At 43.3% G+C, this 24,753-nt stretch overlaps 1 protein-coding gene and 1 long non-coding RNA gene across 15 annotated transcripts in view; one reads left to right on the plus strand and one right to left on the minus strand.

The window, feature by feature from the left end:
* The window catches only part of Rdgb (retinal degeneration B), a 36,829-nt gene that overhangs the window by 10,358 nt on the left and 1,718 nt on the right, over nucleotides 1–24,753 (minus strand). For 6 of the 12 annotated variants that reach the window (XR_013010039.1, XR_013010040.1, XM_076434035.1 and 3 more), the window contains exons 1-10: nucleotides 6,371–6,640; nucleotides 4,387–4,571; nucleotides 3,883–4,219; nucleotides 3,657–3,793; nucleotides 2,937–3,054; nucleotides 2,362–2,743; nucleotides 1,706–1,881; nucleotides 547–651; nucleotides 282–467; nucleotides 45–207 (exon numbers count right to left, since the gene is read on the minus strand). Coding sequence is in view for 10 of the 12 variants with exons in the window: in XM_076434035.1 (XP_076290150.1) it covers nucleotides 45–207; nucleotides 282–467; nucleotides 547–651; nucleotides 1,706–1,881; nucleotides 2,362–2,743; nucleotides 2,937–3,054; nucleotides 3,657–3,793; nucleotides 3,883–4,219; nucleotides 4,387–4,464 (1,682 nt within the window). In the remaining 2 variants the exon portion in view is untranslated. Of the gene's footprint in view, nucleotides 1–44; nucleotides 208–281; nucleotides 468–546; nucleotides 652–1,170; nucleotides 1,201–1,705; nucleotides 1,882–2,361; nucleotides 2,744–2,936; nucleotides 3,055–3,656; nucleotides 3,794–3,882; nucleotides 4,220–4,386; nucleotides 4,572–6,370; nucleotides 6,641–24,753 lie in introns of those variants that run through there. The other 6 variants (XM_076434024.1, XM_076434015.1, XM_076434093.1 and 3 more) reach the window with 6 other exon arrangements.
* On the plus strand, nucleotides 5,329–15,678 carry LOC143213887 (uncharacterized). Of its 3 annotated transcripts, none has more exons than XR_013010060.1 (5): nucleotides 5,329–5,957; nucleotides 6,172–6,372; nucleotides 6,623–7,778; nucleotides 7,856–8,124; nucleotides 9,199–15,678. It is a non-coding gene; the product is annotated as an uncharacterized LOC143213887 (long non-coding RNA). The 3 variants fall into 3 exon arrangements; XR_013010059.1 differs by having other exon boundaries at nucleotides 5,331–5,957; nucleotides 6,623–7,124; XR_013010058.1 differs by having other exon boundaries at nucleotides 6,623–8,124.

Below are 24,753 nucleotides of genomic sequence, written 5' to 3' on the forward strand. Positions count from 1 at the left end.
ACACAGGAACGAGAGATCCGTAAAAGATAGAGCATCAAATTTACCTCGATAAAATACTAAGACCTTCGGTGCAGATCGAAGGGCAGGAAACAAACCTAATAGCGACATGACCGACCATGCTAGGATAGTGTTGTCTCATGACCGACTCGAAGGCCCCTTTGAACGTTGTTATGTCCGATTTTTTCGCAGTTAGGTCCACGTTAGCGTCTGAAATATTTCGAAACGTGTGTTATTTTTAGACCGCGGGTCCTTAATGCGAAAAATTGGTTTCTGTCAATTACCCAACACGCTTCCAGCGTGCATCACTATAAGGAGCACGGTGGTCTTGCATGGCTGATGGGTCGGGGAATGTTGTGGCGTAGTTGGACACGAGACGTCGATGCTGGTTGATGTGGAGATCTGCAACCTTTTGCCGCTATATTCGGAAGCCATTCGTTGGTGGTAAGAAGACGAGAATATCGTGTCATCTGCGAAGAGAGATTCAATCGTGAGTTTCACGATGATTGAGAAAATAACGGTGGTAAACTGAATGGATCGTGGTGTTACCTTCTTTGTCTGCGGTAGCGGACGTAGCAAACGTGTTGTCCTCCTCTTCTGCTAGAAGATCCAAAGAACTCCATTTAGCTAATGAAGAGTTATCGCCAAAGTCCTCTGTGCAACCAAAAATTTTAACATTGCTTATGCATTGTGCCTTTTTAAACGTCTGTGACACGCGTCAACAAAAGAAAAAAAAGAATACGAATTCAAGGTCTCGGCTCTCTCAGAACAGGCGGTGACAAGAAGCAGAAAATAGAACTGTAGTACTGCAGCATTTAGTTGCGTTAGATACAGGAATGGTATCTCTTTTAAGAAAGAGATCCATTACTCTTGTGATCTACAGAGTCATGCTGATTCCATGCTTTCAGAATCGTTGTTAGAACTTCCATGCGTAGAACTCTATGCCCATGTCTGCCTATAATACAACTGATCAGACTTTCCATGGGTATAAAAATTTCTCTAAATTATAAATTCGCTCTCCCCAAAAAGGCATAAATGCAATCGTACAATGTCATAAACTCATACACAGAATACTAACACTGGTGTCAGTGTTGATCTTTATCCTTGACGTGAATGTCATCCAACAGTCACTTCAAAGCGTCGGTAGTTCTAAGATTTATCTACATGTCCTACCTGAACGTATAATAGGTATAATGAACCCAGCTGCAGTGTCGAGTGCAAGTTAAAAAAACAGAGAGGGTACACATAAACCAAATAGATGTCGAAAGATACCAGCACATGCTGTATTATCTACTGGCCAAGGTGCGAATCTCTGAAAGACTCTTTGCGCTTACGTTTGCGTTTGTAAGTAATTAAGGTTGCTAATTTCTTTCAGTTCGGGCCATAAACACGTTCATACTAATTAATAAACAGCTTCATTCTTTTTCAGATCAGCAGAAAGAGCGAAAGCATTGCGGTCGTCGACCCATGTTTTTCAAAACATACTGTATAAAAAGCTTTCTGAAAATTCGCGCAAAAACGGCCTCGAAAATAAGAATAACAATCCCCTTGGAGAGACAAGAACGCAGCGTCCAAGAAATTCGCCGAGCCACGGCTTCAAAGTTGAGTATCGTCAGCCAAAGTGTTACTTGTATGCAAGTATCATAGATTAGAGATTATTGAAAGAGTTAAAAGACACCATGCTAAACAAGATGAATGGACATTTCACCTTGACAGTCGAAGAACTCTTCCTCGCTACCGGACTCCGATTCCCTGACGATACTCTCCATCCGCCAGTTCGCGATCTGCATGTCAAAACTTTTGTTCGAGGAAGGCGAGTGAATCGTCGCTTTGTTCTTTTTCCATGATTTCTTAGGATCCGCTTTGTCCTCAGCTGGAGCGCTCCTGAAACAGATACGGTCACCGTAAATATCGTAACAACACCGGACGGATAAACATTAGGGGGGTACTTATTTCTCCACTTTCGATTTTTTCTGGTCAAACCCCCCTAAATTGTGACAAGTGGTTTAAGGGCTGTTTTTATCACCCTTTCAACATGGCCGATGGCCAATATAAATATTTTTCCGTGAACTACCTATAGAAATTTAAATACAAAAATTTTTTATATATTCTAAGAAGTACTTATTCATCTAAGACATTGACCTCATTTGAAAACGTTTAACGATACTTCCTAAATAACGAAATACAATTAGGTTCGAAAATGAAACGAAATCATTGAAATTGCTTCCATTGTTTTCTCACCAAGTGTCACAATTTAGAGGGGTAAGACGAAAAAAATTTGTTGCGCCTTATAGCATAGCTAAGGACCACCCTAATAGACATCCACCAAAGTAAAAAGATTTCTGATTTTACTTCGAGTTTTACCTAAGTTCAGGTACTTCGGTTGGGGAGTCCTCGGGACTGATTTCGCCCTCGGAGCTGCCGGCCGTGTTCGACATGCCTATGTCGGAGGATTTCCTCATGCTCGGTGGACTCTGAAGATCTTCGTTCTTCTCGATGCTTCCGAGGGTAGCCGCCAAAGTAGCCGCAACTTGCCGCTCTGAATCTTGAGGAGTCGTGTTGGAGGTTGCATTGTCCTGGTTGTCGTCCGTGGACTCTTCGCCTCCTTCCACGGCGCCCATTCTCTTCTGCAATGCCAGCTGAGTTTGCTTCTCGATCTCCCGGATGTCCTCCATCGTCAAACCGTTCCACTCGTCTTGCCAGGCCCATGCTTGCTTGTGCGCCCGCACCATAGTCTTCCGCAGAGCTGGAAACATTCTCAGTGTACTATTGACTGCATTGCCAAACGCTTCATCTCTACTTCTTAATTCCGACTCTATGTAGTAGCTAAAAAATGAAATAAATGACTATGTATTTGGCATAAAAATCTGCGGTCTAAAGGGTTAACATTTCTGCGACACTGATGAAAAATACAATACGCATGATAACACGATACTGACCTATATCGTGTATAAACTTTTCCAACTTGGTCTGCACGCCCCAATAACGAAACTCTACGCGACAAAGCTTGTAGGCGCACATTAAAGACTTCCCGGACGGCGTTGGCTGTTGCTTTCCCTAAACAAGAGTCCTAGCGTATCAGCATCGTTGATAAGGCGAGTTAGACGGACGTTACAACGTGCACTGTTGCGTTAATCATTTTAACACATTACCTACCGGTGATTATTCCATAATCGTTGAAAGTCTATGGTTCATGGCTGAGGATTTTTTAACAGAATCCTTCAATAGCCACAGCAATTTTAATCACAAACCAACAACTCACCCTCAATAACAAAATCCAATAATTTCCTTCGGGATTATTGTGTAAAAGAAGATTTTTAAGATTCCGTTTGGTGCTGCACAATTATTGAAAAGCCTATTTATAGGCTACCGGCAGGTAAAGTGTTAATATGCCGATAATACCATGTCTTTACATTCTTCTAATGTCTTTGCAATATTGTATTTGACCTATTCATTTTTACCGTAAATAACGTGCGTCAACATGACGTCCGCCGTAACGTCCGCCGCGTCAACGCTCGAGTGAAACCGGCTTGAGAGTCAATTGACCATTTAATGTCACCTCAACAGATATCGTATCAGTTGGAGATAGTTTCCTATCGAGTGATTTAAACCGGTCAGCTGATTTTAACGTGACTACGCGCACATAAAAGTGTATATACTTTCACGTCTGCCCAATAGTCCTCCAACCATGATTCCGTCAGCGGTCCCCTTCCGGTTTTCTCAGACACATACAGTTTTGGATCTTCCTCCTTTACGTAATCACCAACGTATTGGTCCTTGACGATGTCGATTACATCTAAAATTCAATAATACAAACAATCTCACATATGCAATTTAATATCCGTATTACGTTATATCTTTCAATCACAAGCTACATGTATCTACCAACGATTCTGTTCCTCAGGTCACTGCCACTGAGCTTGAACACATTTTCCTGATAGCCGTTATCAGGGAAATAGTACGTTTCAATCTCGATGGAGAATTTCTCCACGAAAGGACAGGTGTAACGGGTCTTCGTGTACGGGTAGGCATTCCATGCTTCCTCTTTGGCGATCAACGCCGACCTGGGCAGCAGGCTCTTGAACCATTCTGGAAGATGACTGCCCACGTGGTAGATCTTGTGTGTGTACTGTCCGTTCCCTCCTGGACCGTTGTTGTACGGTTCGTTCACTATGATCTCGACACCGCTGCCTGCTCCTTGACTCTCTTCCCGGGACTTTTTCTGCAGGAAGACAGATGTTTCAATCTCTTCGCGGGAACTGATTTATAGATCGCGGATTTTATGCGCTCGGGACAAAATTCGGCACAACGAATTTAAAGTAGCGGACATCATTGATCTTTTAAAATTGAGAAAGAGAAGTTATCAGTCAGGTTGTTTATTGCCGTTACCGATATCATGTACAGCTGAGCGATTCGGTATTCCTCCACTGTGAGAGGCAGCGGTATCCGGTACTCCTTTATCAGCATTTTGCGGTCGTTGTTTATCCTGTGGCCGACCTGAGGAGAAGCTCGTGTCGTTCCAAGGTCCCTGCTTCCGCTTCAGCGTGCAACCTCATGGTACCATAAGCACCGCCCTGCGAAAAGAAAGAAACCACAGTCAGAATACGACCGATCATGATATACAGCTCCTACGATCGAAACGTTTCATAAAACGACCGATGACCCCTCGATAAGTGCCACCATGATTAACGACGGATCACAGGGAACCGACGGTACAAGAATGTTTTTATCTGCGACCAGATGGGAAGATAAGCAGTGGGAAAAAAAACACGGACGATCGCGTGCTATGCGAACAGACAGGGCCTTCCCCAGCCATCGACTTGCCTGTTTTTCTCAGTCTATAATTGAAGCACATCAAATGCTGAATCGCCGTGTTTGTACCGCACAACTCCACGCAAATCCCCGCTCGGGGTCGACCGCAAGTCGGTTCGGTGGACATTAATAATGATGTTCTAATCGATTTCGGTAATGCAATTAACAATTAACAAATAGACCGTAACATCCTTCCCAGCTACATTTTTATAAAACCTAAACATTATTTTCCGTATCAATATACCGCATAATTATAAACATAAGCGTACACGCGTTGATGCATGGAAGTGCTTGGCAACGTAAATGCTGTATGCGTTTCATTTATATGAAATATGATTCTAAAAGCACTTTTTAGTTTTTCCCGAATTTTCCATTTTTCCGTGATACTTTCCCAATTTTTCTTATCCTATCACCTAGTTCGGACTAATACGAACATTTTAAAAAAAGAATTAGCCAAATCGGTCCAGCCGTTCTCAAGTGATGCGCTTACCAACGAACAGCATTTGATTTTTATTTATATAGAAGATTAATAACAGGCCTCGTTAACTTGTTTATAAATATATTTAATTCGTTTATGTAATTTCTACGCCGGCAGCGTGCTCATAAACTATTTGTTTGTAATTATAATTTCTCAACTAAAACGTAGATTTCGTATGCATTTAATTTGCATCTTCAATCACAAATTCGTATATGTAATTTGATTAGATGCACGAATTACAAATTACACGCACATCGTTGAAATATGCAAATGCGCGATTTGTTCGATAAAAAAAATAAGGTATGTGATCAACGTATAACGTAGTCAAAACCGGAAGTCATCTTGAGCGGACAGGAATCGCGAATCAATTTGCCAATAATAACAATACGTGACGTAAAATTAGTCGAGGCCCGATTCCCGGTCGAACTCGCAAGCGATTTACAGGCCGGGAATAATAATGCCTGACGTGGAATCGAATTACTGGTCCTCGTCGAGGCGCGGTTCGGCAATAAACAAATTATTGCGTAAGCCACTTATTTATATACCCACCTGTGCTGCGTTGGTTATACGCGAGCGAAATTGCTGGTTTATTGCAATTTCTGACCCGATCCTTGAAAGTTTGAACGGCAACATCATCGGGAATAATACGTCTATACGTTTCGAGCCGTAAGTAAGTACAACAACGATTAATGTATTCACGTTGAGACCACGATTCTATCGGAATTCGTGGAATCGGACTACCTTAACCTACGAAATTGCAATCCGACGGGAATCCACGATTCGTATTTATAACCGTGGAATCCCAATAGAGCTTGTATTCGCGTTTAATGTCGCGACGCACGTTCTAGGAGCATTGGAATTGCATTTGAAAATATTGTAATCAGGTTCACACAGTCCGGGATAACGGTCGAACCGGGTGCCCCTATTGGACCGCAACCTGTCAGATCCGAGCCAATCGTTTCCAGCGTAAAGACTCCAGCTGACAGATTCCCTGCGAGTCGAGGGGCGGTCGGGTCTTCTACACTCGCGGTAATCGGACAGGGACTTCGAGAACAGATTCGACGGCGTTATCGACGTACTTACAGGTAAAGGGTTTCCTTAACCTTGGGGCGTCACGGAAATGGGGCAAAGCGACGGACGAGAGCTCGTCCTATCCCCTGGTCCGCCGTGTGCTTTTCGCGCCACACCTTTGCGGCCGAACCGCGGGAAGTCTACATGCACCTGGATGCACCTCTCGATCTCGATGAAAAACCGGCGACCGGCAATGCCGATAAAACAGTCTACCAAGATTATCTACCGAGACAACCAATGTGTCCCATTTATGAAATCTTTCAGACGTCACACTTCAGCCTCCTCGAAGAAAGGGAGCACTTTCTCTCGCACTTCCCACTTGTCTCACGTCGTCCGAGTGACAAGATGAACTGACAGTTCCAGACGCATGGCATACGGGTCAACCGAATCACACCTGCGACAAGATGACGCGATATCAGGCAAGATTGAGTGGATACAGGTGAGGAAAATGTTGCAGAGGATGTTTCGGCGATGGTTTGAAGGCGGAAAGAAGTTTATTGAGTCGACCAGGGGAGGCACAACCAGAAAATCGTACGATGTTACGTGGGCAACGCGCGGCCACTGACTGACGGCCTGGAGGTCGCTCCGATTGGCGGGCCCGTTAGCACGCGCGACTTCTCGAACCCGCGAAATCGAGCTGGACCAATCGGAGCGCCCCCTCTCTCTCTCTCTCTCTCTCTCTCTCTCTGCTGCCCCCCGTGACCCGGCAGTCCTGAGCCAGGGACGGAATCGTGGGGCGCGAGCCCTCTCTCCGGGCCACGTCGAGGTAAATATTCAATTACCAACCCCTTATCGTGTGACAACTGGTCTGGCTCGCGATTCAGATTTCTAAATCTACTGTGGTTCGTTTCTTTTAAGCTATTCTTCTGTTGGCAGTGTTTAAGCTTTAGAGCGTGCGTAGATGCACAATAACATTAAATAATCAGGTTGATTATCTACAGACTATCTCAGCAGAGGTTAAAAAAAATTCATTTTACGTATACACAAATACAATTTCTAGTTTCTATGAATGACTGATTAATCTTGGTTATTAAAAGATAGATTCTAGGAATTATAATTTCCATAAAGTTCCACAGTCTAGTCATAAAAGTGTGATGTTACGTCACAGTCATAATAGCTGTCCACCCCACTCCGTGTCACAAGCCTGAACCGAGAGGAGTGGAGCGGACAGCTATTATGACGACCAGCGTGTCCCGAGTTTACTAAACCATGTCAGTCTAAAAATTCTGAAACGAGTTACGTCAAACGAAATCTTTCCAGCCTCGATTTCTCGGACATCGATAACAATCTCAATTACGAAATAAAACAGTATTTCGTTCGGTATGGAATAAAGAAACTGGTACATTCTTCATCCAATGATTGGTGAAGGCAGTTTCACAGGGCGAGTGAAATCTCGGTCGGTTCCGCGTAGGATAACGTTGTAAGAGCGATTGGATGAAGACGCTGGAGGCGTCGCCGGGAGTATTTCAAGTAATTCCACGAGCTTCTTAATTACAGGCGATTAGCAATGCAAATCGTCGGAGCCGTCACTGGACGGACAGCCGCCCGTTAGCCGCCTCCGCCGCCTCCCTGGCCTATTGATCGAAAACCCCCGAGCGAGCAAGAAGACGCGAGACCAGATGCGCCACGACACCAGAGAGAGACTCTCTCTCGGAGAGAGGCGGCTCTCTCTTTACGACGTAGGCTGGTACACGCTGGAAAATGTGCGACGCTTCCCCCCGTAGCGGCTCGCGACGCTAGGGGGGAACGTCGCCACCCAAACAACGGTAAAAAATGTTGTAGGCTTGAGATATACCGGGTGTCTCGAAACAGGTGACAGAAAATCTACGGTTCTCGATGTATGTGCACAATGAGAATTCACTATAATTTTTGTTACTTTAAATTAAACAAAAGAAACGTTTGGAACAACATAAAGCAGAAAACAGGTGGCACAAAATCTAAGTGAACATACGAACAACATTTTATCAATTCGCGCCTTGTTTTTGAGAAAACCGAATTTGATTGAATTAATGAATACCAGCGGTGAAAATACACCTATGTATTGACGTGGTATGTACGTACGATGTAGTACGTACTGATTGTATACAATTCTTTTTTATCAAAATGCTTCGGTGCAAGGGACTTTTTGTCACGTTCAGGCCGCTTCGAAAGCAACCCATTAAAGCATGCAACCGTTTGCACAGCGGAAGATACCTTGCAGCGTCTTCGGCTGAATAGTTTAACCCTTTCGCCACTGCTAGGTCATGTGCAAAGTACCAACGGGGCTAGTAAGTAAAATCTGTAGTTTTTCTTCTCGAAGAAATTTGTCACTCCAGTGCCTGCACAACTAATTTCTTGAAATAGAATATTTCAAAGTGTTTACGAAGGTTAAAAGAGTTCAAATGTTTGCTCCCTGTGAACTGAGCTGAGGATCTTCTAATGTAAATTCTCGTTAGCGACGGCAATTTAATATTTAAATGAATATTGCAAGAAATGTGATCTGGTATTTCCTAGCATTTGCTGAAGTTGTCGAACTTCTTTCTAAATCTGTTGATTACAGTATCTTTTTTATGAAATATGCAGCAGATGTTGCCACAGAAAAATTACAAGTTTCAAGGCACATTACAATTTTAAATAAAGTCATTTAAAGATTTTAAAGTACTTTCTATTATTAACGGAAATACATGATGCATTTTTACCATGTTTCGATGCACTTTTAATGCACCGTGGACCGGGAAAAATGTGTTATCAGCTAGCGACACCTAAATACCTTTTTTCTAACGAAAGTTAGAAGTAGTGGGGGTAACTTTCTCATTGACCGACCTTCGTACTTTCGTTTCTAAAGAATATTCTCGGTGCAGGAAGCAAGAGGACACGGATTTTCGAGTGAAAGGAAGCATTGTTACTTCGAGAATGGTTCCTCGGGTCTCGAGTGACCCGGTACTCTTCCTCGCCGAGGATCAGGCAGGAAAGCCGCACACTCCATTCACCGCCGAAGTGGACGAGCAAGAACGAGGCTTGTTTATTCTCGCTCGACACCGCTTTCAAACGCCCTTCCGAGTATCATCTTTTTATAGAGGAGAGAAAGACGCCTGTTAAGGGCCGAGGGAGGATTACCGGTAGCCGAGTAAAAATAGCGAGCACCATTTGAATTCTTTAGGTTCTAACGCGACGGTAGCGTGAGATTAGAAACGACCGGGCTCATTAATAGATAATTCGGTCCCATTTGAAGTTATTGCTCGCCTGAGTCTCAATTATTTAAACGACGTGGCACACTTACCGTCGCGTCGGACAGAAAATTCATTGAAACTGGAACGGAGAGTGCTATAGTGGAATTCAAACCTTACAATAATAGCATCCGATTTTATTATGTATTAACAAAATTATAAGTTAGATTGAAATGTGTTTCTTCCTCCAATCAGTTTCAGTAAGCGAAAAATATAGACATTCTTAAAATCCTCGAAACGCCTTCAAAATTGTCTTCTTCGCTCATCTATTTTTGCCATAACTTCATCAAATCCGCAGTCTATTTATTCACCCCCTGCCATCAAACGACGTCTCAGGGACGTCATGGAATTCGGACGACAAACTTGATTATTTTTAGCTGTACATTATAAACTACATAGCATACGTGATAGAAACCTAATCATTTCAAACCAATTTAAAGCGTCTGATAAAATGAGACATTACGTTCTAATCTGAAACCTCCGAATTAAATTGTGAGGCAGTGGGATTCGATTGAATCTGGGTAAAGCCTCTGTTTCGAGGATTTAAATTCTGCTTCTCGTCCGAGCTCTGCGATTAGATCTAAAACTTTGTTGCGAATGAGAAAAACACGTTTGTATCGCTGATGAGTTGCTTCAACAACGCGCGAGGTCACAGATTTATCCGGGCATCTGAAAACGTGGGATTGTCGCAACTATGCGCGGCGGACTTCGAGCTTGTCAGCAGGAGCAACACCGAAGGCTATATTTATTCAAAAGAGTACGGAGAAAAAGTAACACGGTTAGTGTACAAAGTGCAAGGTTTAAGTTGATGAGAGCCGGATGATGAAACGGCGGTATATCAGGCGCCGCCGATGCGGCAAGGTGAAATGCATTCGCGCAAATTGAACAGGTTAGAATGCGCGAGGTTACGTTGAAATTTGTATCGAGGCGACCTGGTCTGCCGCGCGTATGCGTCGCTGATGAAGAAAACTGACCTTTGACATTAACGGAGAGCACAACCTGCCAGATAGACGTTCTCTCTCTCTGACTCTTACTCTTTCTACCACTGAATATTCGTCGACGTTGGATCCACAATGTTACCGTTGCAGGGCCGATGAAATTCGGCCGATATACGGGCGGCGAGAGAGAAGAATGAAATTCTCCTATCAAAAGGACAGAGATTGCGGAAGGTTAGCGACGGCGTTCCCTGTGATTTGACACAAAAGCCGGCGAGGGGGTCGCTCGATGGACGGTAAATACCGTTCTCTCTTTTGTGAGCCGGGGCGCGATACAAGGGACATTTTTATGAATAGACAAGCGCGGTTTGATTCGCACAAAAGGCTCAAACGCCGCGCCGGGACCAACAAAATATTGCTCCCGAGGAAAATGCCTTTGGGTCGTTTCAATGGTTTCGCGAAAAACGGGGAGACGTAAGGCCTGGTTCATAAACAGACTCGGTGCAGTGGTCTACTCCTTAATGAGTATTAACCCTTTGCCGTACGATTTTCTTTGGGGCTACAGTCAACGCAACATAAGACACACAATGTTTACAATCTTTTAAATTTATTTTTATGTTCTGTTTCATCGCTTCTTCCTTCAGTACATGTATATACTATGAAATAGCGAAGACATTAAAAAGAATTTTAAATCCTGTTATTCTTCTTTCAACTGATTACGATTTTTAAGAAAACAAATAAATGTCTGTACGACTCCTGTATCTTGCAATCAACGCGAACAATTTTGATTTTGCGTAAAGATCTGCAGTTATAATACTAGTACATAGCGCTGTATATCAATTTATTCGTTCTGATTTTAGTGTAAGGGTGCAGTTATAGTGGAGCGGCGAGCATCGATGATAGCGGCGCGGTGAAAACAAACCAACATTCGTGACAACATTTCGACACATTCTAAAGAAAAAGTACATATGTATTTTCTTTGTTATCCGTTTGTGTTCACCGCACAGCTCACCTCGCTGCTCCACTATAATTGTATACTAAGGTGCAAATTTCATTTACCAAGTAACTGATAATACAGTATATAATTGTTATTAACTCTGATCGCGTTCATACTAATGAAGTAAGCTTGTGCAAAACACTAAAAATTCACGGGGCGATCAGCGTGTTAAGGATCGCGGCTTGTCCCAGATTAATGGCGTCAAGGACACGCGAAGGTCGCCAAACTCATTCAGAGGCTTCGAGATCCCCGTTGTCCACGATCTCATTGAACAGGGCGGGTGTCGTTTAATTAACCCGAACTCGAGCTCGGCCGCTAATTAGTCGGCTCGCAGCTATGGAATCGCGATGGCGACAGAGGCGGCGGTTTCGCGGCTGATTCCGGCGGTTCCGGAGAGAGGAACGGACTCTCGAAACCATCCGTGACGGCCAACAGAGACGACGTCGTGACGTCAAACCACATTAGGAGGTATGCACATGACGCAAAACGAAAGATTTCTTCGGGCAACAGAGAGAGGGGACGATGCTCGTTCAGCGGTGACCTTCCGCCTTCCAGCCTCGAGGATCCACTCTTTGTCAACCGTAATGTCCCATAGGATAAAGAAGATTGGTGTCTGTTTGTACAGGATGTCTGAGCTAAATGTGTCACCTAAATAACTTCCCCATAAACAGTGAAGAGTAGTAGTGAATTTGATCTTTCAGCAATACAGGGTCCGTCCGGAAAGTAATGCAACCACATCTAAAAAAAAAATCTATTAATATATGGGTACAAACCTTTAAATTTCTGCAAAGTACGACCCTTGGGCGTCGACACATTTTTTCCAGCACGATTTCCATTCTTCGTATGCTCCCTAGAAGGCGTTATCTGGAGCCTCTTGTAGTACTCTCGTCGCAGCCTCGTCGAACACTTTCAACCAAAACTTTTCCGTAGATTACGGGGAAAACAGTAAACGGTACTTCTTAGTTGGATCACAACACTTCCTCAACCCCCGTACAGTCCCGACTTGTCTCCCGCCGACTTCTTCTTGTTTCCAAAAATTAAAAATGTGCTAAAAGGATGCCATTTTGAGAGCGTGGAACGCGTCAAAGAGGCTGCGACGAGGGTGCTACGAGAGGGGTTCCAAAAAACGCCTTCCAGGGAGCATACGAAGCATGGAAATTGCGCTGGAAAAAATATGTCGACGCCCAAGGGTCCTACTTTGAAGAAATTTAAAGGTTTGTACCCATATGTTTAATAGATTTTTTTTTTTAAATGTGGTTGCATTACGTTCCGGACAGACCCTGTACACTGTGGATCTTCGCGCGAAATAAAAATTGTCTGCATTCACTGAAAAACACAGGAGCCACTTAGGAATGTCTTTCTTCCTTCAATAATTTGAGTAGGTTGGAAGTGATGTATTGATACTCCTCGGTTCTTGAAATCTTTTTGCCGCCTCAAATCACGGTCATAAATGCATAAAGTCCGCAGTCTGGTAATAAATAAGGTGGGGTGATCCCAGTTTATTTGGGTACACTGCAGAAAAACTAAGGATGACTGTTTATTTGAGTGGTCGTGTTCAAGCTGCTATTGGCCTTCTCTGTGAGCAGAGGGTGTAATAACACAGCAGGCTCGTTAGATCCCCAACACCACTTGTTTCGTTGTAACGACGTCTCGAGAACAGTTCCAGATGTTTGTGTCTCGTGGCAGCAATCGCTGTGCCAAGTTCTTTTCCTCGGGTTTAACTCCTTCCCCTGAAATGACGTCGCGGAGACGTCATCGGTATCGTACGCCACACTTGCCTATTTTTAGCCTACGTCATAAACCCACATATCTACACAATCTAACCAGTATGGCAACCTAACCGTTTCACAATGGCTTTAACGTAGGACCTATCGTCACCGGATCATCGCATCAAATGAACCGGGTTTGTTCATTTTATTATAATATAATAAATTATAAATAGTCCATAGGAATAAAAATTATGGAAATTTTTGGTAAATCCAACCTTGTCATTTTTATAGGGCAACAGTTGCTTTCGATGCTCGATAGGTTTAGAATTAAAACAATACGGATTATTTTATTTTAGGTGATATGTATTCTAATTTCAGCATTACCAGAGAAAATCATGATTTTCTCATCAACGTGATTTTATTTACAGAAAAGGTTCCTTTAACCGGTATAATCTGCGAGACCTATTATTTCGGAACGAAAAGAAGAAAAAGTAATTCAGCGATCAGTTATCCAGATCCAGGTATAAAATAAGATGAAAAGTAGCAGCACCGCACGATTTTCGACGGAAAGTTAAACAGGATCCACGAGTTTACAATACTGTTCCGCTTACATTTCGCAGATGTTGACTGAATTTAGAACGTCACACGTTGCGTTAATCTTCTTTTTCTTCGCCGGTCTTCGCTGCGTACGGGTCCGGCACTTCGTACCCGTGCGGCGATATCGGATTTTTTACGGGGTTGTGGAAAAACGAGTGCTTGCCGTCGCCCCACGGGAAAGGCTATCGAAGGAACGTATTTATAAATTACTCGGCAAGGGACAATCGATCCCGAGAAAAAAATGTAATATCATCGAACGGAACGAGAACGCAGAAAAAGAGGAAGCTAGAGTGAGGGGGAGACGGAGAGACGATAAGGAAACGCGGAATTCTTGCGGCAACGGCGAGCGAATCGGTAAGACTTCGTTAATCGATCGCTGGGACGTGCAAATGGATTAACTCCGCGCGGACAGCGTTGCGAAAACGAATCGGTGGAAAGCCTGCGCTTTCCAGACGGAAATGATTAGAAACCCTCCGTTACTTTTATAAAATGCGGACTCCATTTCAAGGAATCTTCTACGGTGAAATTAAACTTTGTTTTACCAGTTCCAAACTTCGAACACTTTCACGAACTATGATTGAAGACCGTGTTTTTCGTTAATAACTCCTTGAAACATTTTTGAGGCACCCTGTGCTCAGATACAATTAACCCTGCATTACTCACACAGAGTATCCCCCGTGAGTTGAAGATAATTCTTAGCAATCTGATTATTTTTACTGTTGAACAATCAACTAATAGTCTGGAACGTCTGATAAGATTTTCAAGAATTTGATATTAAATATTTCTCGCATGGGCAATGCAGAGTTAAAACAACTTTCTTGCATAAAATAAGCACTGTGCCTAATTTCAATGAATTAATCAGCGTGGATGGTCGTTTTCGTTAACTGTCGAGGAGGAAGGCAGCGCATAGGAATGGTAAAAATGGCACACCTTAACTATTCGCCGCAAATACGGGACATCAACGAATTCCTGTCTCGGCTGCTTCCTTTTGCGGTTCACGTTCGAGAATGTGAGGGCGGACACGACGAGCAGCACCGGGAAAGCGACGAAAAGCACCAGATACTTCCAAAGTCTTTCGTCGGAGGTGTCTACGCTCATAGAAAACCACGCACCGTGTTGTTAGACGCGCGCGGAACTGAAGCATCTTTCGCTATCTCTCTGTGTATAGCCAATTTTTCTAAAACCAATTTATCTGATACGCTATCTCCGTGCATCGTTTATCTATGTTATTCAACACTTTCGTGCAAGTCGGGAGTAGGGCAAAGGGAAAAAAACGCCTCCGGGGAGATAGCGTAACAGTCAAATTATCGATTAGGTATCGGGAGCATTGGTGATAACATGCGACGCATTTTATCTGTGTGACACACAAAATTTCCCAAGTAACTTTCCTAGACCGTTCCTTAAGGAAGAAGGTGAATGCATTCTGCAAAATACACTGTCGTGACGTAAACAATTTCCTTTTATGTATTATCGGTTTTGTTCATCTAAATGATATCTCGATCGGTTGTGCTTGTCGTCATGTACATGCAATGACTTGTTGCTACTTATCGAGTTGCTCGGGAGTGATGAATCACTCGAGAATGATAAATGCGTCGCCACCATTTCTCTCACAAGAGTGAAAACTATTTGCGAAACTTTGGCGAACATATTTCTGGCATTTTTCTGATTAAAACGAGTCCAAACATGACATAATTCGGACCATTTTTGCATGTTCAATTCTTCTATCGTGGATTAAACAAACAAGTGAGATCCTAATGGTGTCGTGTTTGGACTCGTTTCAACCAGAAAAGAGTCACAAATATGATGATGACTTTTACGAGCAAACATAACTAAAAACAATTCAGTTTTATAGAATAAAAATTACTATACAGGGTCTGTCCGGAAAGTAATGTAACCACATTTAAAAAAAAATCTATTAAACATATGGTACTCATATCGTTCATGTTCAATAGATTAAAAAAAAAATGTGGTCGCATTACTTTCCGGACAGACCCTGTATTTTGCAGAATGGTCCACAGTCTAGGAGCAACAATGTGTAATGAAATTTTACCTATGTCGGGGCAATTGAGACAAGGTGAACAATACTTGGGGGGCTCAGGTTCTTCGACTTGAGGAGCGCATGGTGTGCAACAAGGATCGTCGACAGAAGTCGCGCAAGGACCCGAGGGCTTGGGGTCGGCTAGCGCAAGATCCGAGGGAGGACAGTCCGACAACTGATCTTTCGAACACTCCTGCACCTTATCGGAGCAGTCCGACTCGGATTGTTTCTTTTTGCAGGAGTTGTCCTCGGAGGATAGGCCACGAGCGTTTCTCCGTCGAGATTCTCTATCCATTCTGGCGAAATCGATCGTGGAAGAGTAAGATAACTTCCTCGCGAATGGAACGGGGCATCGAGTTGAAGGACGAACAGCCTTGGAGAGGTTCCAAGTATCGCGAATCGTCGCCGAAGCGGATGCTACGGGAACCAACGAGCTCCTACCAAGCGGCAGTGCCCTTCTTCCGGGCTGCGTTTCAAGGCGACGTTCGTGACCCTCGGTGTAAACATTGTTAGACGATAGCGTGCTGGATCCATCCTTCTCTGAAAACCACTTTTGCAGTCACGTGAACCGGCCGGGATCGTGAAACATTAGACTTCTCGAGATCGTTTTCCTAGCTGCTAGGGCGAAACCAATTGGAACCCGAGGGTCCTGCAAATGGTGAGGGTCGAACTTTCGTGTGGGAGAGTTGGATGGAGCGGGTTGGGTCCACTGACCTTGGACAGTAGATTTATTATACCTCGACAAGGAGTGTGAATATGTCGAAACGAAATTCTGTATCTGGAGATTTGTTTGATTCTGATCCATTATTTTAATGGAAACGCGTCTAGCTACTTAGCTCGCGATGGTTAATTTAAATTGGATGCTTTCTTGTGCCCTTGACCAGTAAAATTATCATCTGACTTAGAATTTTATGCACTTTCTGGTAAAAGTCGGTAGGTATTTCTCACCCAATAAGATTGTTGAGGAAACAGATGTCTATGTAGTATCTTGAAAGTAATTTATTATACGTATCCTATATATCATACTTCAACAAGGAGTACGAACAGCTAATTGTGTCTCTGAATAATCTTTCAGAGTTTCAGCGAAATTGTCTAGCTACTCAACTGCTGAAGGTTTAATTCAAATTGGATGCATGTACCTTAGCAAATCTGTGTAAAAAAATTAATGAACAATTATTCAAGCGGATGGAAACATCGTGATGTGTGCGATCTCAGCGGCTAGCGAGCTTTTACCGAACACGAGTATCCTAATGATCACGAGCAGGTTAACCAAGGGATCTCGCGTACCTTCATTTATCTTCAACGATCCTCTCGACGACTTGTTTCTCGAGAGACTCGTAATCCCCTTGAGGATTGTATTTTTCTTTTTTGAAGACGCGTGATGACTTTTAATAATCCAATTAGGAGACGCTTCCCTCAATAGCCAAACCGGAAGCAGGATTCCGGATCCTCGAACAAGAACAGCCATCATCGACTGACATTTTTCTCCTCGTTTTGGGCCGAGGTCATAGCTACTTTTAATTCATTTTTCTCGAAAAGAATCGCGCGTTTATCGGATCGGTTATGTGACAAAAGTCACGCGTCCTCGCTCGCTATTGTTCCTCTGAACATAACTTCACGTGCACGGATGTTCAGAGAAGTTTTTCTGCGACGCACACACGATAAATGCCATTCGTCACGGATACCGAAGTTTCTTATCTCTTTTTTATCACGCGATAGAAGGAACGAGAAAAATTCTCATTGGAAAGTATATCGAAACCAGTGTAATTTCATTATTAACACGATGAGCGACATGCCAGCAGACTCCAAATTCCCGATAAATCTAATCGATTCTTTAATTGAACTCGCAAATAAAATGCCGTTATGTCCAGGTTTATTATAGTCATACATATCAGAAAACGGGGATTCGCGTTATGTCCGTTCCACAACGAGAGCCGTGCTTCCGGTGCATGAATGTACCTCCCATGACGTTCGCGAATCAGACGTATTTATAGAGATCTTCCGGCTCTTCCGCTTTTATTTGCTACACGGTTCCCATCTCAGTCTCGTGGAAAATCGACACGCACCGTGCAGAAATAAGTGAGTACTCCTACTCTTCAAACGCTTTCACAAATCCGATCGAAAACTATACTAATCCAATAACATCATTTTCTGCTTTTTCATTGTTTCTTGATGAAATCATCGCCAATATATTCGTGACATTTCCCTGATCAAAACGAGTCCAAACATGGCATAGTTCCGAGTGTGTTCACTTGGTAAGATCATGGTTACGATGGAGCCCCGATTATGCGAACCGGTGATGTCTCGATTAAACGGTTCAAACTGCTTCAATTTAAAGTGATTCGTATATTTAATCTAACACTAGCTAAATAACTTATCTATCATTCGAACACTCATGCACTTCACTGATTAATTCGCATAATCAAGATTCCACGGAAGTGATTCAAACTGTGTCGTGTTTGGACTCATTTCAATCGGAAAAATGTCACGAATATGGTGGTACAGGTTGCATTCATAATTTGATCACTGGATCAGTATTGCCTTAACAATACACTTGCGAAGATGTCTCGCTTACTCGGTATTCTTTTCTGTGAACGATACATATAAGCAATTTCTCGGTGCCGAATTTTCTACATTATCGGGACATTACTAACACGAGGATCATTGTAACGCTAAAGAGCGTTGTAACGTTGAAGGACGTTGCAACGTTGAAGAGCACGAGATCGCACAATCAATCAATTCGGCTAGCCGATCTTGCGCGAAAGTATCATCGGCTGTTCATCGTGAATTTCTATCGCGGAAGATTAATGGCGATGGGACACCTCGCTCGGATAAATGTACAGGCGGGATAAATGGGACAGCGCGTAGCTGAAAATGTATTTTATCGAAGCGCCAGCGTGTCTGAGGTCAGTGGAAACCAGTAAACACGAACTCGTCCGTATATTACATTCTAGCTGGCTCCGGGAACATCATTGTCTCATTAGTTTTTGTTCCTGAGCCCGGCTTTCGCCGAGATTTTGGCGTTGATCCGCGAACTAACGAAAATTCGGAGCTCCACCCCGTGTGAGCTAATTTAATGTGTTCGCTGCCGGCTCAGCGTCCACAAAAATTAGATAAAAGCGGAACTAGCTTCTGCCAGACAGTTATTTAGATGCGTAATATAATATTTCTACTAGGACTCACGGTTAGGTAAAATTTGGTTTTATGCATTTGTGATGAAAATGAAAATAGAAACATTTTCATCTGATTTCGTTTTGCAGTAAAATCCGGAGTCTGCTAATGATACAAATAGACTGTGGATTTCATGCATATTTGAAGATGAATTGGTCAAATTCAAACCCAAGGAAACATCAGAAGCGTTTAAAAATATTGTTACACCTTTAAAAATAAAGGCATTTTCATGAAACTTCCATCTGGCACGATCGACTCTGACAGTTTATATTTTGCATGAAGATCCGCAGTCTATTACATTTGATTCCCGGGCATTGTGCGATTCCAGTTTGCTCGGTTGAAGCACTTATCGAACCAACTCCATCGACAGTCTATTCTCGACTTCTACTCCATTCCTCCGGCTCTATTGTTAGAGTGCAATTGTTGTTTCGCGTCATTCGGTAATTTCCGCGCGTTCTCGCTGGCCGACTGAATTATTTTCGTGAAAAAGGAACGACGCTGTCTTTCGCGGGAAGACCTTTAAAAAGAAATAGAACAGCATCGAACGGTTCTCTTTAATTTACGATCTCCGACCTTTTTTTCGTTTTATTTCAGTCCAGGCGAAATAACTTCCCAAATATTTACGGTCCTTGAAGCACGATTTATTGCGGCAATTAAGAATCGATAGAAATGATGTTTGCTCGCGGTAAACGCGGCCAGATCCGTTCCGGTAGCCCAACAAAAAAAAAAGAGATTAAATTACGGCAGGTTTTTTCAAAGCTTGTTTTGTAATTCTATTTTTTCTCTGGCTTACGTACAGGTCATTTATTAGATCTTTGCGCGAGCTTCCGAATTATTTGTGTAATACACTGCCGGACAAAATGATAACACGTTTGATGTATTCGTACATTTCATACAACACAATAGGAGATACTAGTAATGAAAAGAAATTAATTTGGACGGTCCCGATGGCTGGAATTACTATTTCCACGATCTAAGGAAAGAAGAGCACATTTAAGCCGTCGACAAATGGGTGGGTCGACGAAAGTGTCATGGTGTGGGCTGTTATTGGATATCGGGGAAAATCTGACATCAATTTTTTATCAGGCCATGTAAACAGCAAAAAATATATTGAATTAATAGACGATCAATTAAGTAAGCACGCGACTCGTATTGCAGGCAGTACGTGCGAATGCGTTAATTGAAATATTGCATCTATTTTCATATTATTTCCTTATTAACCTCCGAAAGCGATTACTGCAATAAACGCTAGCAAACGCGTAAATTATTTAACTCCCGGACAGTGCTCTTATCGCCGGTCGAAAGCTGCACAGTAATTTTCGACGGAGGGGAAGCATACACATCGAAGAAGCCTAGCAACCATTTAATGCCGGAGGAAGGACTCGAGAGATCCATTTTTGCCGACATACACATCCATCCATCCTCCCGTAAAGTTCCGAGCCTTCGATGGAGCTCCTTTGACATTCCACGAGCAATTTCCTCTCTTCATTTTAAAATTTTTACGACCGTTCTCCAAGGCTTGAAGTTCAAGGAATACGCTCGCGTAAATACCATCTATACGGAACGACGCGACGACACCGGAGAACAATTAAATAAACCGCGGAGGACAAAAGGACGATCATCGTCTCCCAGATGGAAGATCATAAAAGAGTAACTCCGGCGTGTGTCTCGGTACACAGAAACCACCGCGGGCGATGGCAGCCATTAATTCCCGGAGGAACCACTTCCTTGATGATATTCGATTGCGCGGCCGAACCGAATGAAAACAGAGTAATTAATCTCCGAGCGATTCACGGATTCCGCGCGGTTACGTTATCGAGTGCACGCAAGCCTGCAAATGTTTGTGGATCAAACAAAGTAGAACCCTGCTTCTGCAGTTTATGGGAATTAATGGAGCACTTCAGCCTCTGCCTGAGGTCGCTCGATGATTCCCAAGGATATTCGGGCCTCCGACAGTCGAGTCATTAGTAGACTGCGGATCTTTATGCAAAATACAAACTTTATGCATATCGATGAAATGTATTTCCTCTCTGAATAATTTCAACGATCTGGGAGTCCTTGAATTTTTCGGATGCGTCAAATCCGCATCAGAGACGATTGTGCGAGATCAAAAATGGTGGATGAAGTCGCCGAGAATTTTTAGAATAACAATTTGAACAAGATGTTCATGTCACAAACCATTTCCACCTATCATGTTCTGTTAAAGACGTAGAAGATAAATCAAAATTTTACGAAAGTGAAGAGGTGTCTTAGCAAGAGCCAAGAGGCATGGCGTCACAACGATTAATAAATAAAATAAATAGAATATTATAGGACAAAGGGTGAAAAACGAGAGCCCATTAATCTTTTGATGTGTATACTGAACCCTACATTTTGCGAAACGCGTGCTCCTTGAGGTATCGAGGCTCGCCGAGCAATTAAACACCGCGAAAGAACGCGATGATAATTATTCGCCGACGATAGAGCAGGAACAATGGGATCGACGAGTTTCGTCTGGGCTCCTGGAAAACGAGGATACGTCGATGCGCCTTGCGCGGCAACCTTTGACATTTCGAGAGGACGGGTCGAAGTTTCCACCCTCCTGGCCTAGACGCCTTTTAGGTACCTACATAGCCAGCTGCCTCTCTCTCTCTCTCTCCGGCAGCCAAACATCCGAAATTCGCGTAGGTCCAACAGCGAGACGCCTCCGAAAAACGAGAAACAAAAGGAATATTCAAGTGCAAACTTCCCTGGGAACAGTCTCCCTCCTTTTCTCTCGCAATCCGAAGTGGTCAGGGATTAATTGGAAAGTTCCACGGAAATCCTTCGGCTCCCAACCAAATTAGGGACCCGGGGCGAAGCAACGAAACTAGGTCGATAGAAACTTTTTTTTCCTCTCTCTCCCCCGTTCCTTTTCAGCAAATGCTCCAATTTAAATGTAATTGGACGACGGTAACAAAGACTCGAAATCACGTTAGCTCATCGAATCTGTCCTCCGCCGCGTCCTCGTCGCCAACGGACCATCCGAAAGTCCTTCTTCTCTCGGGCAATTTGGTTTTTACGAGTCACGGACCCTAACTTTTACGACTGCGTCTTTACTTCGTCGCGATAGCGGCTGAATGTTTAATTTTCTTGCCTTGTTGATGTGCTCGAATGTTTATTTTCCTGCCCGCCGGTCGCTTTTCGTTTTTATACGACGATACGATACGATGAACGATGCCGCGTTTGTGGGGGAAGTGTCTTTCGAAAATGGCTTCCTGTTACGAGGTACCGCGGCGATGTTATCTACTTTATTGTGCACTTTGGTACTTTGCTGTGTACAGAAACGATATGCTCGGTTAAAAATATTAGCAATTTGCTGTTCGAACGTAGTACACGTACAAGAAATAGGAAACTCTCGTAGTCAACAAGTTTACGTAGTCAATTCGAATGTACACTGGCCATTTGTATAATAATTATAGTGTAGAAGTGACTTTAGAAGCGTCATGAATCATACGAAGTTTCAACATGCTGTTTTCGTGTTATGCTATTTACATTCCTGTCTAAGCATTTTTCTCTATTTGTATTGTAAATTACGTGTTTTCATAAAAATTCTTCGTCCACGGGGGCGACTTCGTAAGACGAATTCCTGCGAGGATATGACGGATACCGGACGGGTACAAATCGCCTTATTATGAGTCGTGGATCATGCAGACGCAGTCTTCCGGGATCGATAAATTCCTTGAAACTGGAGCGAGAGCCGGCTCTTTGAAAATGTTGCGGCGCGTTTACATTCCGGCCGCCGAGTATATCGTTGATAGGTCAAAAGATTGGATCAAGATCTAATTTACTTTGCCGCGTCGCCGCCCCCGCGAGTTACGTCTGAACGAGACATATTTTCGCCTCTGTTCTCCCAGGTACCAAAATGTCAGGCACGTGCAGAGCAGCCTTGTATATCTTTTCTCTGTTCGCGGCCGGTAAACCGTATCAGGCTCAAAGTGTTTCCACGCGTTTGAACTGGAGCGATTCTCGGTTTGAACACGCGGCGGAAAGGTGACGGACGAGATAAAAGATAAAACTACCAAGGCTCCGATCTGGATGGTCGAGGATCTTTCAATCTACAGCGGTGCACGGTTAAATTTCATAAAATGAAGTATGGGAACATACTCGCACGCATCCCCTCTCATTCCTTGGAGTTCGAATCGCGGACGCTTAACCTTCGCAAGGTAATGTGGGGACTCGGAGACCGCAGCTTCAGATTTTTGAAAAGAATTTTCATACGAATCAAATTAAATTGTTTACTTTTTATCCTGTGGTATTCTTTATTCCAAATTTATTAAAAACGAGGCTATTTATGAAATTGATTTGCCTGGGTCCGAGAGACCCCACCTTACTAATTATTTATGTGTTATTAGACCTCACCTTGCGAGGGTTAAGTGTGCACTATTGTGAACAACAGTCAATTCTTGGAAAAGAAGATGTTCTACTAAATTTAACCGTGCACTACTGTATTCGCCAGACACTGTATCTGTATCGTTTCAACTCTGCGACGCTCGGTTAACTACCACGTGCATTTGTTCATCTTCACTGACCCGACTCGTTTTTTCTCGTATAAGAAAAAGACGCACGTACGAACACGTACAAGTAACGAGGCATCGATAAATTATTTTTAGACACGGTTTTCCGGGACTAACAGCCACGAGGGTTCACCGAACCCGCCGATATTGACTCGGTACAAATTCTATAAGAGGATTACATTACCCTGATTACGCGCTATCGTATGACTGCCTCGCGTTAACTGCTTTTACAGTTCATTATCGGCGGAGCGCGTTAGGCTGACATTGAGGTGCATTGTGGGCTCTATTCTCGGGCTGAAGTCTCCTGGGCTGCTTAATGAGCAATAAGCTTAACGAGCAACGCACCAGGTAAAAACGAATCGAATTAACGCGTTCGCTGACAACGGGGTCACCGGTGACCGGCGGGAGACCTGATGGAAGTGAGTCTTCGGTGACCGTGTCATAATTAACAAAATTACACGAGCTAGGTGAAACGAATCAAATTACTACGTTCATTGCCAAGGAGGTCAACGATGACCGACAGTCTATCGTTAGTGATCGTGGCATAATAAATTAAACTATACGTGCTAGGTAAAATCAATCAAATTCACACGTTGGATTTCACGGAGATCGCCGGTAACCGTCAGTTAGTCGTTGACGACAGCGCCGCCATAATAAAACAAAATTATGCGATCCAGGTAAAACGAAATAAATTCACTCGGTGATTTTTAAGGAGGTCACCGGTGACCGGCAATCAATCGTCCGTGACCGCGCCGTAATTAATTAAATCATACGAACCAGAAGAGAATGAATCGAATTATCGCATTATGTACCTACAAAGGAGGTCACCGATGACCGGCAGCCAATTTGCCGGTAATCGTTAGAACGCGCTGCAATCAGTTACGTTACAGTGTTTGCAATCTGTAATGCATAGTTTCTTTCAATGAATTCACAACTATGTAGATTACGACTGTTACGTATTTGTAACGTTTCGAATGCATAATACGCTTTGCATAATAACCATTCATTATGCAAATACGCAAAGTATGTATATCTGCATGAGAAATCTATAAAGATCTGTAGTTTAAATTCGAACACCCTTCCCGCCTCTTTCTCTGACAAATGGCGGAGGGTGGTGTCTGCACTGACTTTCGATTTCCTTCGCGAAATAAAGTACAATTGCTAAACAATAATACTAAACATTGCGAAGCAATTAATATTTCTATTT

Source organism: Lasioglossum baleicum, chromosome 1, assembly GCF_051020765.1.
Source record: "Lasioglossum baleicum chromosome 1, iyLasBale1, whole genome shotgun sequence".
NCBI lineage: Eukaryota > Metazoa > Arthropoda > Insecta > Hymenoptera > Halictidae > Lasioglossum > Lasioglossum baleicum.